This window comes from Acipenser ruthenus, chromosome 19 (assembly GCF_902713425.1).
Source record: "Acipenser ruthenus chromosome 19, fAciRut3.2 maternal haplotype, whole genome shotgun sequence".
In the NCBI taxonomy this organism is placed as follows: Eukaryota; Metazoa; Chordata; class Actinopteri; order Acipenseriformes; family Acipenseridae; genus Acipenser; species Acipenser ruthenus.
This window is the reverse complement of record NC_081207.1, coordinates 9,082,671-9,097,202: the sequence shown is the minus strand read 5'-3', so window position 1 is coordinate 9,097,202 and position 14,532 is coordinate 9,082,671. Positions and strand designations below refer to the sequence as shown.

Below are 14,532 nucleotides of genomic sequence, written 5' to 3'. Positions count from 1 at the left end.
TCCTCCCCTTCAGGCTGCCAAGGCGGCAGGGCTTCCTCCCCTTCAGGCGGCCAAGGCGGCAGGGCTTCCTCCCCTTCAGGCGGCCAAGGCGGCAGGGCTTCCTCCCCTTCAGGCGGCCAAGGCGGCAGGGCTTCCTCCCCTTCAGGCGGCCAAGGCGGCAGGGCTTCCTCCCCTTCAGGCGGCCAAGGCGGCAGGGCTTCCTCCCCTTCAGGCGGCCAAGGCGGCAGGGCTTCCTCCCCTTCAGGCTGCGAAGGCGGCAGGGCTTCCTCCCCTTCAGGCTGCGAAGGCGGCAGGGCTTCCTCCCCTTCAGGCTGCGAAGGCGGCAGGGCTTCCTCCCCTTCAGGCTGCGAAGGCGGCAGGGCTTCCTCCCCGTCAGGCTGCGAAGGCGGCAGGGCTTCCTCCCCTTCAGGCTGCGAAGGCGGCAGGGGCTCCTCCTCTTCAGGCTGCGAAGGCGGCAGGGCTTCCTCCCCGTCAGGCTGCGAAGGCGGCAGGGCTTCCTCCCCTTCAGGCTGCGAAGGCGGCAGGGCTTCCTCCCCTTCTGGCAGCGAAGGCGGCTCCTCCCCTTCTGGCAGCGAAGGCGGCTCCTCCCCTTCTGGCAGCGAAGGCGGCAGGGGCGCCTCCCCTTCTGGCTGCAACAGGGAAACCAGCAGGCATGTTCCCTCTGCTGGCGGTGGTGGTGGGAGCGACATGTCGTCCTCCCATGGAGACAGAGGTGGCACCAGCAGGTATTCTCCCTCTGCTGGTGGTGGGAGCGACACGTCGTCCTCCCACGACGGTGGAGGTGGAACCAGCAGGAATGCTCCCTCTGCTGGCGGAGGTGGGAGCGACTCACAGTCCTCCCAGGGCGGTGGAGGTGGAACCAGCAGCAATGCTCCCTCTGCTGGCGGAGGTGGGAGCGACTCACAGTCCTCCCAGGGCGGTGGAGGTGGAACCAGCAGGAATGCTCCCTCTGCTGGCGGAGGTGGGAGCGACTCACAGTCCTCCCAGGGCGGTGGAGGTGGAACCAGCAGGAATGCTCCCTCTGCTGGCGGAGGTGGGAGCGACTCACAGTCCTCCCAGGGCGGTGGAGGTGGAACCAGCAGGTATGCTCCCTCTGCTGGCGGAGGTGGGAGCGACTCACAGTCCTCCCATGGAGATGGAGGCGGCACCAGCAGGTATTCCCCCTCTGCTGGCAGGTACCTGGGCTGTGGACCTTCGGCCTTCCCCTTCTTGGGCCGTGGACGCACCGACTCCCCCCTCTTGGGCCGTGGACGCACCGACTCCCCCCTCTCGGGCCGTGGACGCACCGACTCCTCCCTTTTAGGCGCAGGACGTTCGGGCTCCTCCCTTTTAGGCGCAGGACGTTCGGGCTCCTCCCTTTTAGGCGCAGGACGTTCGGGCTCCTCCCACTCAGGCGCAGGACGTTCGGGCTCCTCCCACTCAGGCGCAGGACATTCGGGCTCCTCCCACTCAGGCGCAGGACGCACCAACTCCTCCCTCTTGTCTTCCCTCCAGCAGCTGTAATCCCAGTCTTCAGGGAGGGGGCAATTAACTGGGAAATGCCCCCGCTCCCCACAGATGCAGCAACAACTCAGCTGGCTTATGCTATGGAGGAGGGCTTCCCAGCTCATCTCCTCCTGTGCCTGCTGTTGTTGCTGCAGCGGCTGCTGTCTCCTCATCCTCCTTCTTCCTCCCATCTTCCTTCCTCCCATCCTCCTCTTCACTCTCCTTTTCTCCACACACAAAAACGAAAAAAAACGAAAAAACCTGCAGTACCCTCTTCTGCCTGCGTCCTGGAGGCGCTGCGATCCCACGCAGGACACCACGTGTGACAGGAATGGCTGAGGGTCTGACGTCACGGCAGAAGAAGGGACCACAACAACAAAAAGCTATTGTGCAGTGGCGCGGGCGCCGTTTTATTTAAAGCAACCAAAAATAAATAAATAAAATATTTAAACAAAAGAACACTTGCTCACAGAGCAAAATAAAAGGGTAAACAAAAACAAATCACGAACACAAAATCCAAAATAAATAAACCATACACCATACAGGTCAGGCTGGGCAGTCGCTGTCACTGTTCCTGTATGCTATGCTTTAGTTTCGTTTTTAAATAAACCTTCTCTCGCTCTCCGTCTCTATCACCCACCCCGAGTTGGAGATCTGCAGGCTTTTTATATTCAGGTGACCATCTCACGATTAGCAACTAAATTAATCACTTAATTAATTCGGGAGATGGCCACCTTCTGCACGAGTTTTTTCCATTACACCTGGCAGAGGACGAGCACCGATCTCGCCTCTGCCAGGACATGTTTTAAAAATAAACAAAACACGGCGCTACGCCGTCATAAATCAAAACAATAAAACATACGGTGCTCGCCAACATAAATACAATACACTAAAAATAAATAAACAATACAAAACAATCTGCACAGGGGCGGAGGGGGAGACCCCGATCTAAAAATAAATAAACAATGTACAGGGCTGCTCGCCCTGTTACAGAGACCATTGTATATTCAGGGATACAAAGATATTTTTTATCAAGTGAGGTTATCCGGCAACAAGCTTCCCATCCCCAGTTGTACTGCTTTCCAAGAAAATTGAGAACATTTTGGGGTATCATTCTACTAAAATATTTTGCATATTTCTGAAGAGAAGATTATCTATTCCAGGATGCCAATATATTTAGTAAGTAAAGGGTCTGAGTGAGGAAAAATGGGCAATAAAATAGCCACCCTCAGTCATTCTTAAATAATTTATTGTTTCCATAATTTATGGTGGATATAGACATATGAAAAAGAGCATTTGATGGTAATCTATTCCCAGAGGAATATCCCAATGTTTGAAGTTGGGCTATGGGTTTATGAATTTACAAGACATCTTCGTGATTAATTATAGTTTAATAAACTGGAGCAGATAAGAAAGGGAAAAGTAGATAAAAAATATTTGCAAGCACATTATACGTTCAGATTTGCATTGTGACTAGGAGGCTTGATAAATAAGATACTTGAGTTTCTCTGGAGATCTGACATTAATAGCATACACTGTACAGTCTTGTATTATCTGATTAAATCTCTCATATAAATTATTGTTCAATAAAGAAGGTAGCTTGTTTGGAACACAGATGTTGCATAAGCCACAGACTCATATTGACTGCACATCATTTTGATGCGAATTACATACCATTTAGAACCATTATTAACTTAAATGAAAAACAACAACATGTAATTTGATGTCTATATAAGTTGCACAAGTGCCCACTAAAATCCAAGGGTCTAACCTAGTGGTGTATTCTCTTTAATACTGACTTGCCTTGCTGTTCTTCCTCTTCAGGCCAATGCTACGGCAGGAGCTCTGGATAAGAAGCAGCGTGTGATGGAGAAACAGCTGTCAGACTGGCGTCAGAAATGCGAGGAGATCATGGCTGAGATGGAAGGGTGCCAGAAGGAGAGCCGCCAACATGCCACCGACCTCTTCAAACTGAAAACCGCGTACGAAGAAGCCATTGAACAAATGGAGGCTTTGAAGAGGGAAAACAAAGCACAGCAAGGTGAGCAGTGGAGTCAGTCCGGTGGGCTTTGATAAGGACAGGGGGCTGGTTCAGAAGGAAGATGCTTATCTCAGGTCTAAAGCCTTTATTTCAAAGGTCTTAACACATCATTATCCCAGTGTGTTTGTGAGAGCCATGGTTAAATAATAATGTATTATTATTAGTAGCATTTTAATTTTACAATGCTGTCTTAGATAATCTTACATTAACCCCTTGTAGCTCTTTATGACATCATTACGTGCATTATAAAGCATGACGTTACGGTGAGGGTTGTATATACAGTACTTACAGTGCATACATATATACTGTACATGCAACTGCAGCCTAACATGGTGCTTGATGTATGTTTCAGATGTGATTATAAAGTTGATGTGTGTGCTGCTGTACATATGGCAGACAATGTGCTGTTCACTTAAGTGAAGTTGATATCGACAGATAAAATTAAGGGCAGATATTCAGAGAACCAACTAAAAAAATATATATCCAGTGAAAACTTGTCAAATACTACAACAGGAAAAAATGCAAACCATACCTGAAAGGAAATAAAACTGTTAATGTTGTAAAACCTAATTACTAATAGAAACAAAAAATCTATGACAAACATTTCAATGTCTTTTTTTTAATTTGAGTTTATTTTAGTGTTTCTAAATTCAGCACTATTTAGTGTATAGTAGTTATGAGTGTTATAAATCTAGCAAGAAGCAACACCATTAATGTTTTAATTTGATGTGTTTTTATGGTGCATACTTAACAAAAACAATTGTCATTTTTATAATTTCAGAGGAAATCACTGACCTTACAGATCAGCTGGGAGAAGGCGGCAGAAGTGTCCATGAGCTTCAAAAGTCCAAGAAGAGAATGGAGATGGAGAAGGATGAGCTCCAAGCAGCTTTGGAGGAGTCTGAGGCAGCCTTAGAGGTACCGTACCACATGCACATTATTAAATGGCTCTTTTTGAAACGGCTCCTATGTTTTTCATTGCTGATGCCGGGTGACACTCTTATATTAGGACGCTGTTGACGCCTGCTGCTGTGATGAGGTATTAAGATATTTCTAAAGTCATTACTGTTGTCCACATCCTTTCATTAGCTCAATACTGTCATCCACTGAGTGTCTTTTTTCAAAACATGTCAGTCAATGTTTTAAAGCAGTACACTTTGTACCAGGCCCTCACTAGTAAATTGAACCTTCCTAGGTTTTCTGTTCCTTCACAATCTTAGCATGTATCAGTCTTGCTAATAGCTACCAGATGGCCCTACTTAAGGAAATAACCCCCTGTATTGTAAGGCTCTTACAATCTCCTCCCTCACTCAAACAGTCAGCTTCAGATTATTTCAAAGATCGTTAGTAGGAATAATTTTCAAGTTACACATGATCATTCCAGCATTACAGTCCAAAAATGTATGAAATTTATATAAAGCATTAATATTAAATTCTGATATACAGTATATATAAATGTAAAGCATTTAAATGCAAAACCATAACAAAACTGTATACAGGCTTTTTTACAATGTATTTATTATTTGTCCTACGGTTGCCTTTAATTATTTTTTTCTGCATGTACTACAGTACTACTTTGTATATGATGTAGAATACATGAGTGTAAACATCTAAGACTAGTACTTACAAGACTCTTTCAAATAAACATATTATGATTTTGAATGTGCGGTTCTTGAGGATGGTATTATTGTCATTGCTTACGCCCCGGCACCTCTTTCTTTACAAATTAAGCACTGGTCAGAACTAATGACTCGAACTGACTCAAGCCAGATTGGTGACTCGACTCGATTCGACTCGAGCTTGGCATGTCAAAGACTCAACTCGACTCGAGTCTTTACTCCCCAATGACTCGACTTGAGTCCCAATTTTGGTGACTCGTTATAACTCTGCTGGAAACATTTTTAAAAGTAAGTTGCTACAAAGTATTTATTTGTACCATAGAGCAATTGATGTTATGGCAGGATACCTGAAAGATGACAGAAAAGAGAATTCTGCTAGAAATATAGCTATAGGAAGAGGGATTTGTAGTGAAAAGGGTCTTAAACCAGAGAACATGGACAGTACAAGGATTAGATCAGATGTCATGCAAAATCCCACCTAAGTACAGTGTTTTAATGTTCCAGTTGGTGCCAACATTTGGGCTCTGCCAAGTGAGTATGAAGGTTTGGATTCTGCTTGGCATGTAAGACGAAATATTGAGCTCCTAGGCAAACCTTTAACTCAGTTTAATCTGTTATTTTCCAGTCCACCTCTTTAGAAAATAATCCTCTTTGAGAGTATTTGCTATGGATTACGTGTTTCTGACAGGCAGAGAATCAGCAGCCCTTGCTACCAGAGATTCCTGCTCAAGCACACACCTCTTGGGGCCAGCCTGCACACGTTTCAGTGTTCATTTCTTAAAGGTTCCCCGGGAACTTCTCCAAATATTTATACTAGAGGCAAGCTAAACTACCGGTAATAAATCTGAGTGGTGCTGACAGATTATGGGAGTGAAGCTAATAACTACTTTTAAGATTCAGAGTGGACCATTGGCTAAATAGTTTTACCTTTAAACTGTAATAAACTATCTTTGAGCATATTCCAAATCCTGCCAAGTACTTCATTCTTACTAATCTATTACTCTAACCACCTCACCAAATTAAAGCACAGTGGATTCAGTCAGAAGAGAGGGTAACATAATAAGTATATACACCATCACCACCTTCTGGACATTAAATACATAATGGGCCAAAGGAATAAATGAAAACATCTCCGTGTATAATGGTGTGAGATATTCATTTACAATAAAGTGGCGCTGACAGTGCAGTTGTAATGCAATGGTTCTGATCTAAGGGGCAGAGGCAACACTAAGTTTTGTGTGCTTTCATTTGTGTAATGGTAACTCAATGACCGCTTGAATAGAATGAGTCATAAGTAAAGGAGAATGGGTACCTCAGTAGTAGCATTTACAGGATTTGACATGCCAGTGTTTTCACATTAGTATTGAACCAACCTGACAGGTAAAACATTGCAGTGTCATGGTGCCGTATCATTACCCATGTGCTACATATTAAGACCACTTGATATTTGCCAAATTGTTGTATGTAATTAGTGTCTACAAGACTAGAAATATGGTACCAAGTGTTGTTCTTAACCTAATTAACTTGCACATGTATTTTTTTCTTTCACAGGCTGAAGAAACCAAAGTAGTGCGACTGCAGGTAGAACTGACGCAGACCAAGTCTGATATAGATCGTAGGATCCAAGAGAAGGAGGAGGAGTTTGAAGCTTCGAGGTATATTCAAACTTCAGCACTCACTCGTATTTTCAGGGTCGTATTAACATATTAACTGAGTTCCTGTCTAGGTTGGATATTGAACTTCACATGGCAGTTTTTCAAATAAAGGCACAGGTCACCTGTTAAGTTCCAATACTAACCAAAAAGAGGTAGAATATTTGAATATACCCTTTGACATGTGTTCATCTAAATGTCATTTTACTGTTCTTTGTATTGCCTCACATACTACTCATCTAAAATAAAGACAATACATAGTATAGTGATTTAATGGAGTGGAGATGAAAATTGAGAATGGGATGTCATCCTATATGTTATAATGAATGCATTTTATTTTTCATCATTTAACACTTGATTTTGATGTTCATGTAATCAACGGTAATCTGCTTTTTCCTGCTTTCACAATTTCTCCTTCTTTTTTCTGTTGTCTTGCTAACACTAATAGAGAACTGCTTTCTTCCATGGTAAGTTAATTCCTTTTGATTTTACATTAGCAAATCTCTTTTTCCTGTTTTCTACGTTTTCTGTGTTTTACTGTATACTGTCAGCTACATAATCTAAAACTGTAAAAACAACATGTTCAGCAGCTAAAGCAGCAGTCCCAGGTTTATATTTACCAGCTGGTAAAGTGTACAAGAATCTCCCTATGTATCCAGATGCAATCAATAATGTATTTACCAAGTTTCATCACAACAGAAGAACATAAGATATGAGAGCGGGCCATCTCAAAACTTGTCAAGCCAAGTCTTAAAGGACCATGGGTGATTCAGCATCAACACCATGGTTTGGTAACCCATTCCATACCCTCACCAATCTCTGTGTACAGAAGAGTCTCTTACCCTCTGTCTCTACTTAATTTCAAACTGGGGGGGGGAAAGGCAAAACATAAATCCAGCTCAAGGGCACCAAGGCAATTTCATACTCCTTCATAAAACAACAATTACAGAGAGCCTATTATGTTGATTAAATTTTAATTCAAACAAACACAAACAAATGTTTTCTGAGTGATTCACACACTAATTGTTACAAAAATAAAATATAGGTCACTTCCATTGTAAAAATAAAATGGTATAAAAAAATCTAATTTAAAAACAATAAACTTTCATAACGAAAAAGGGTAATTTGGCAAAAAATACATATTCAGGGTATTTTTTTTTACTAAACTCCACACACAACTGACTAATACAAAGATTAGACTAGAGGCTTAGATACAGCCTTAGTGATACAACACTAGCACAAACAAGAAATGTCACTGAAGGGGAAGTCAGAAAAGATAGATTTTCAGGCAAACTTGCTGAAGATTTTACCCATGGCTGGCGTTTAATAACGATAGTGGTCAAATGAGTTGTTCGATCTGCAGTGTCTGTGCAGTTGTAGTTTGCTAACCGCTGTTACAAAACCTGTACAAATAACAAGGCTTTAAATAATAATAAAATAAAATAAAAAACTTCATCAGGCAATGGAGAGTGCTCTGCATCACAATGATGAACAGCAGGATGCAAATAATGTTAGATGTTTACATTTGAGAGACTTATATAGTTTCACAGTTCTTGAAATTCACAATTGCAAAGGATTTACAGTTTTGTTACAGAGAACGGGCCAAGCAAGTTTGTCAATGGATTGTAGATCAGATGTGCCGGTGCTGAGGGACACCGGCGGCAATGACAGGCAGGCTTACAGGCAACTTTTGCCGTAAGTTTTTTTTAAATTTGAGAGGCATTGCGGCAAGCAGCTTGGGCACTGTGGCAATTGCCGCTGGTGCCGTCGGTTATTTCGCGCCCTGCCGTCTGGTTGTCTATTACAACACCAAGGTCTTTCATGTGGTGGGTCTGTTCAAGTGGTTCTCTCAATACAATTCTAAAGTACGTACAGGCAGAATTTCACTATAATACTGCTCACACTACTGTATAGCAAAGTCAAATTAAATCAATGCTAAATCAGTTGTATAACTCTGTGGTAACTGCGTACAAATGGTAATGGTCTGAATAGAAACGTGTTAATTGGTGCCCCTTATTTTCAGATCCCTCAGGAAACAAAAAGGAAGATTTTTAGTATCTTCAGCTATATGGAGCTCCTTTCTGGAAGGAGTATGTTTACTTTGCCCTCCCTAGAAGGTCAGCTAGCCTTCAAGCCTCAGACAGCCCATTTACCCTCAGAACACAGGGAGGTTAGAAACCTGTTGGGTGGCACAGAGATGGATGGATGGATATGTTTATAGCATTAACTGAGACAGTCTGTTACACTTTCCCACTGAGTTGCACACAATAACCTCAATCAATCTTGTGAAGCCTAACAAACTATAGATTAGACCACAGAGGATTCTCAGAAGATTTGTTTAACAGCAGTAATGGAGAGCTAAAGCGAAGGAAGCTTCAGAGGTTTAGGTGCCTCTGCTGCTATAAAATTCAAAATGTGGCTAAACAAAATGTTTACCCTCCAAAGATCTTCAACGGCTGTTTGAAAAGATTGTTTAACTCTAACGAAATATTAGCATGCTGCTTTAAATATTCATCAGTAACCCTCTGTTGTACAAGAGCAGAGTTTTACATACTGTATATCTGCAGAGCCACGTATCCAGTTTTGATTAAACTTGATTAAGACATTCTTTAGCAGAAGTTATTGAGAGTATTAGAATCTGAAGACACAAGGAGATGCCTGTCCATCTGTCTGTATGTGTATTTTACACATACATTTATACTATTATTGAGAGAATAGACTTATATTCAGAGAATGTGGTACAAAATGTTTACCAAACATTACATTCTGGGGATATATGGAGAGCATGTATCTCTTTCTGGTTTTTTTATTTATTTATTATTATTTTTCCACATAAAATGTGAAAAAGTGACATACACAGGTCAATAATTCTAAATGTATTCCTAAATGAATATTTATCAAAATGTGTGCAAAGCCTGTTTAAAAATAGTCTGACCACCCATTTTAAAGCTTGGTTTGAATAAACATTCAATAGTAATAGAGCTTCTTGGCTAATATTATTTTGCTGTCAGCTATTCTTACACTCGGTACAGCAGTAAACAAAGAATGCAAAATGTAACTGAGAACCAGTCATAGTTGTTGGCATGAAAACAGATCATCAAAGTGATTTGATAAACAAGAAGACGATTTACTGCAAAGCAAGAATTCTTGCTTGGCATAATATTATATATTACAGAAGTTCAACTTTACAAAGCAAAATCCTTTGGTATTTATCTAAACTGTTTCTGTAGCTTATCATTGTGAGAAGACTTCAGTTTGCTTTCACATCCTCCATCTATAGATACAGCAGTTAGTGGTTAGATACGTTTATAAATAGATGTTTCTAACAGATTTTCTTGTTATAGAGATAAGTTTTTAGATTGCATACACACCTTATATGTTCATTATGAGCTTACACATAAAACAAACAATTTATAAAAAATAATTTCACAGGGATTTATATATCTATAGATATAGATATTTAAAACCTTAAAGCTCAAACAATGTTTTTGACCAGCAGGAAAAATCACCTCCGGGCACTAGACTCACTACAAGCCAGTCTTGATGCTGAAATAAAAGGTCGAACGGAGGCCGTGCGAATGAAGAAAAAGCTGGAAGGAGATGTCAGTGAGCTGGAGATCCAGCTGGACCTGGTTAATAAGAATAATGGAGACCTGCTGAAAACCATCAAGAAAATGCAGCAGCAGATAAAGGTACGTGCACAGAGTATGATAGGAATAACAGAATACCTTGAAACATATGAAACAAAGTCCATGCATTTGGAAAATCGCTAAATAAAATTGGCAGTATCTTGTATATTTTAGCATTTAATTTCATGTCTGTTTGTCCGCCATGCTTTCTTTCAGACTGTACTTAATATAGGGATATTTTTTGCCACATAATTTCCAGCAGCTATTATAATTATTACATATTCTGCCTTCTGTAAGTATTTGATTCAGACATACAATATATGGAGAAGTCACATACGGAGGAAACTCATAATCTCATAGTTTTCCAGTTTTCCAGTGGTGGTTTTCTGCAAATGCTGCCATTCCACCCAGGAGACTGTCTTGATGGACGGGTTGTTCAATAGATGAGCCTATTGCACAGGCCTTGTGACGTCACTGAGATCCTTCTCATGATTCTTGTTGCTAATATAGACATTAGTTTGGACATATTTACTCCTAATGCAGAAGACTAGTCCTTAAAGTTTACTGCAGTATTCTATCGTAAATGCATAGCAAAAAGTTGTGAAGCATAGTGAAATAATTACAAATCACAGAAGAAATTGTAGTGTATTAAATATGCAAAATAACCATAATAAACTTTTATAAGAGTTGAGAGCGTTTTCTAAAGGCTTTGCTTTCCGTAGGACTTGCAGACGCAGATGGAGGATGAGTCCAGACAACAAGAGGAGACGAGAGAACAGTACAACTTGATGGAGAGACGCTGCAACCTTCTGGCAACTGAGATGGAGGAAACTCGGACTAGCGTGGATGCCTCTCAGCGGGCCTGCAAGATCTTAGAGCAAGAGCTGACTGAAATGAATGATACGTACAACGAAATGAACACTCAGGTGAGGGAATGGATCTGTACACCTCTCAAGCAATTCTCTTTGAAAGTGTAACCTGTACTTAGAAAAGTGTGCTATACTGTGGTAAATGCATAGTAACCCTTAGCAAATGATCTGCAACAGCAGTGTGGTGGCACGGCAGTGGAATTGGTAGCACAAAGGCAGTTTTAATAGAATGGACCTGTGTACAACATTACCACATTTGTAGACAAATAAAGGTCTTTCAGTAACAGTATATGTAACATGCGGTTGAAGTCAAGGCCATTCTTTTTTTGAGTTAAAATAAGTAAAATAAAAATGAATGTAAAGAATCCTTTTGGCATCCATTTGAGATTAAGTTTGAATATAACATATATATATATATATATATATATATATATATATATATATATATATATATATATATATATATATATATATGTAGGATAGAACAAGAAAGCATATTGAAAATGTTGTCAAGACAGTGATCATTTTATTTGTGTCCCCTCTGAAATCTTTCTCAATGGCAGTTCCAGTCAGTAACAAATTTGAAGAGGAAGCTGGAAGCAGACTTGCAGCAGCTAAACACAGAGCATGAAGAACTGCACAGTGAGGTCAGAGCTGCCGAAGAAAAAATGAAAAAAGCCACATCTGAGGTATGTGAATTATGTCAAAATATTGCTTCTACATTGTATACAGTGTATTATACAATGTATGCTTTGAAAATGAGACTGCAGCTTGCCAACCCCTGGGAGAGGGACATAGGAATGAATAAGCCAGGGACAGGCTTGACTGACCATGATCGACCCGTTAGCTCTGAGGTACTGGTGTGTTACTGTGACATCACGACTATCATTAGTGTATCCTTGTTTCTGCTTGTTCAAAAACAATACATTTGTAAGAGTCATTTAATTTGTGTGTGATAAAAAAGAAATTAAAAAAAATGCATTCAACAGGCATTTTCCGAGACAACTAAATTAGTAAGAAACATAATGTAACTGCTCATTTCTGCAATTAACCCTAGGATTACGTATTCACTATGGCATGGCTCTAAAGTCCCCCATAACAACACAATAGGGTAACTGCAATTACACTGCATACAATATCAGAGATATCTGTTATCTTTATGACTTTGCCTTTGCACTTCAAAACAGGCCCTTAACCAAAGCTTTTTTGTGACACCCAGGCTGCAAGGATGTCAGAGGAACTCCGTCAGGAGCAAGACCACACCCTCCACCTGGAGAGAGTCAAGAAAGGACTGGAGACGCAGATAAAGGACCTGAACACCAGACTGGAGGAGGCTGAGCAGCTGACCATGAAGGGAGGCAAGAAAATCATTCAGAAACTGGAAGGAAGAGTGAGTGCAAAACACTGAAATACAACAAATGTATTTTTACAGTATAGCATTAGTGTTTAGATCTGCTGCTGTCTTGACTTTTTATGATACCCCAACCCCTCATGCTCTCTGCTAAAAGCGCAGCTCCTAGTCAATCGGAGTTCAGCTGGAGGTCATCTGTTTCTGTGGACTGACAATGGGATATAGGAGACCTTTCACCCTCAGCTTGGCAGATTAATAACAGCCATGTCAGGAGGGATTGAAAATCTCTTACAGCTGACGGTGGTTGGGGAGGCTGTGTCTGTTTCTTTTTCCAACTACACCACTAACCACTGTCAGTTTCTAGTTAACATTAACTTTTACGGTCTTTAGATATTAAGCACTGGTCTGGCATAAACTTAACCCATTAGAGTAGGACATATGGACACTGACAGCTCATACAGTGTGCTGAACCTGTATGAGACACAAACTATTTTAATCTCTAGTCTTGAAATAACATTGTTAGACTTGACAGGCAGAAACTATGCTTTTTATAGTGTATGTGTGTCATTCTATGAAGACTGTACATCACAGTTAGTAACACCATATTGCTGTATGTTCTACTAACACTTCATTAGAGCTGTCAATCAGCATTTTTTAAAATTACAAAGGATGTGTTATGAACTTCTGTTGTTAGAAGACAATAAGATCAGGGGATGGTAACACAGCATAGACAACAAAGCAGGCACCTTTATACAAAATGTAAGAAGAGTGCTAAAAAAACACTTGATGTCTCCTCTAGTTCTAGCTACTGTGTTATATGACCAGCATTTTTGGTCTTTCCTTTTTTTAAGGTCCTTGATTTTATTTATTTTTTCAGTGTAGTCAGTGTAAGTGAGTCCAGTTGAATCAGTGATTATACTTGGCGACAGGCTGCTGTTGCATGCTATCAATGGGAAACTTTGTGACATACAGTTGACATACTGTGTTGTCGCAGGATAACAGGATTTGGGATCCCAATGAAGGTGAATGGAAGATAGCTTTCTCTTCATGTATGTATTGAACTGAGAGTATGTGCTTGCAGGTGAAGGAGTTGGAGCTGGAGCTGGATGGTGAGCAGAAACGCCATGCAGAGAGTGTGAAGACCCTGAGGAAGAACGAGCGGCGTCTCAAGGAGCTGGTGTTCCAGGCGGAGGAGGACCAGAAGAACCAGCAGAGGATGCAGGAGCTGGTGGAGAGGCTGCAGAACAAACTGAAGGCCTACAAGCGACAAGTCGAGGAGGCTGTGAGTAATGCTATGTTACAGTAATCAAGCCCTTTCTCTGCAGTCCATATTCTCCTTCTGTTCTCAATTATGTATCAAAATTAAATGAAGTATTTTGCAATATAGTTTTGTTTGTAAAATTATATATGTATATTTGAACTACAGTATGTGACAGACAAGGAATAACAGGCCCATTTTATGTACTTTTGTAGACCTTCAGAATTAGGTACAAACATCTTGCTGTGTTTGAAGGGAAATAGGTCATGACAGTAAAGCCAATAACCTCTTGCATAACACATTTATTAACCTGCAATCCTATGAATTTCCCTTCAGGAGGAGCAGGCAAATATGAACTTGGCCAAGTACAGGAAGACGGTCCACGAGCTGGACGATGCAGAGGAGAGAGCGGACATTGCAGAGACGGCTCTGACAAAGATCAGAACAAAGAACCGAGCCAGCTTTGGCAAAGGATACTCTTCGGTAGGGACCTGTTTGCATTTTAACTTTTTTTCTTTTTTTAAACTAATACCGTGTTTTTTTTTTTTGTTTTTTGTTAAGTATATTTCAAGGTATATGGGAAGAATTTGAAGATATCTCTAAATGTATTTAAGACAGTGTGGCAGGG

At 41.1% G+C, this 14,532-nt stretch overlaps 1 protein-coding gene across 4 annotated transcripts in view; it reads left to right on the top strand.

The window, feature by feature from the left end:
- The window catches only part of LOC117424505 (putative uncharacterized protein MYH16), a 95,060-nt gene that overhangs the window by 75,366 nt on the left and 5,162 nt on the right, over positions 1–14,532 (top strand). For 3 of the 4 annotated variants that reach the window (XM_058992457.1, XM_034040881.3, XM_034040883.3), the window contains 9 exons: positions 3,310–3,526; positions 4,308–4,444; positions 6,697–6,800; positions 10,294–10,489; positions 11,149–11,352; positions 11,859–11,984; positions 12,515–12,685; positions 13,728–13,928; positions 14,241–14,387. In XM_058992457.1, the coding sequence (XP_058848440.1) occupies positions 3,310–3,526; positions 4,308–4,444; positions 6,697–6,800; positions 10,294–10,489; positions 11,149–11,352; positions 11,859–11,984; positions 12,515–12,685; positions 13,728–13,928; positions 14,241–14,387 (1,503 nt within the window). The remainder of the gene's footprint in view (positions 1–3,309; positions 3,527–4,307; positions 4,445–6,696; positions 6,801–10,293; positions 10,490–11,148; positions 11,353–11,858; positions 11,985–12,514; positions 12,686–13,727; positions 13,929–14,240; positions 14,388–14,532) is intronic. The other variant, XM_034040882.3, reaches the window with a different exon arrangement.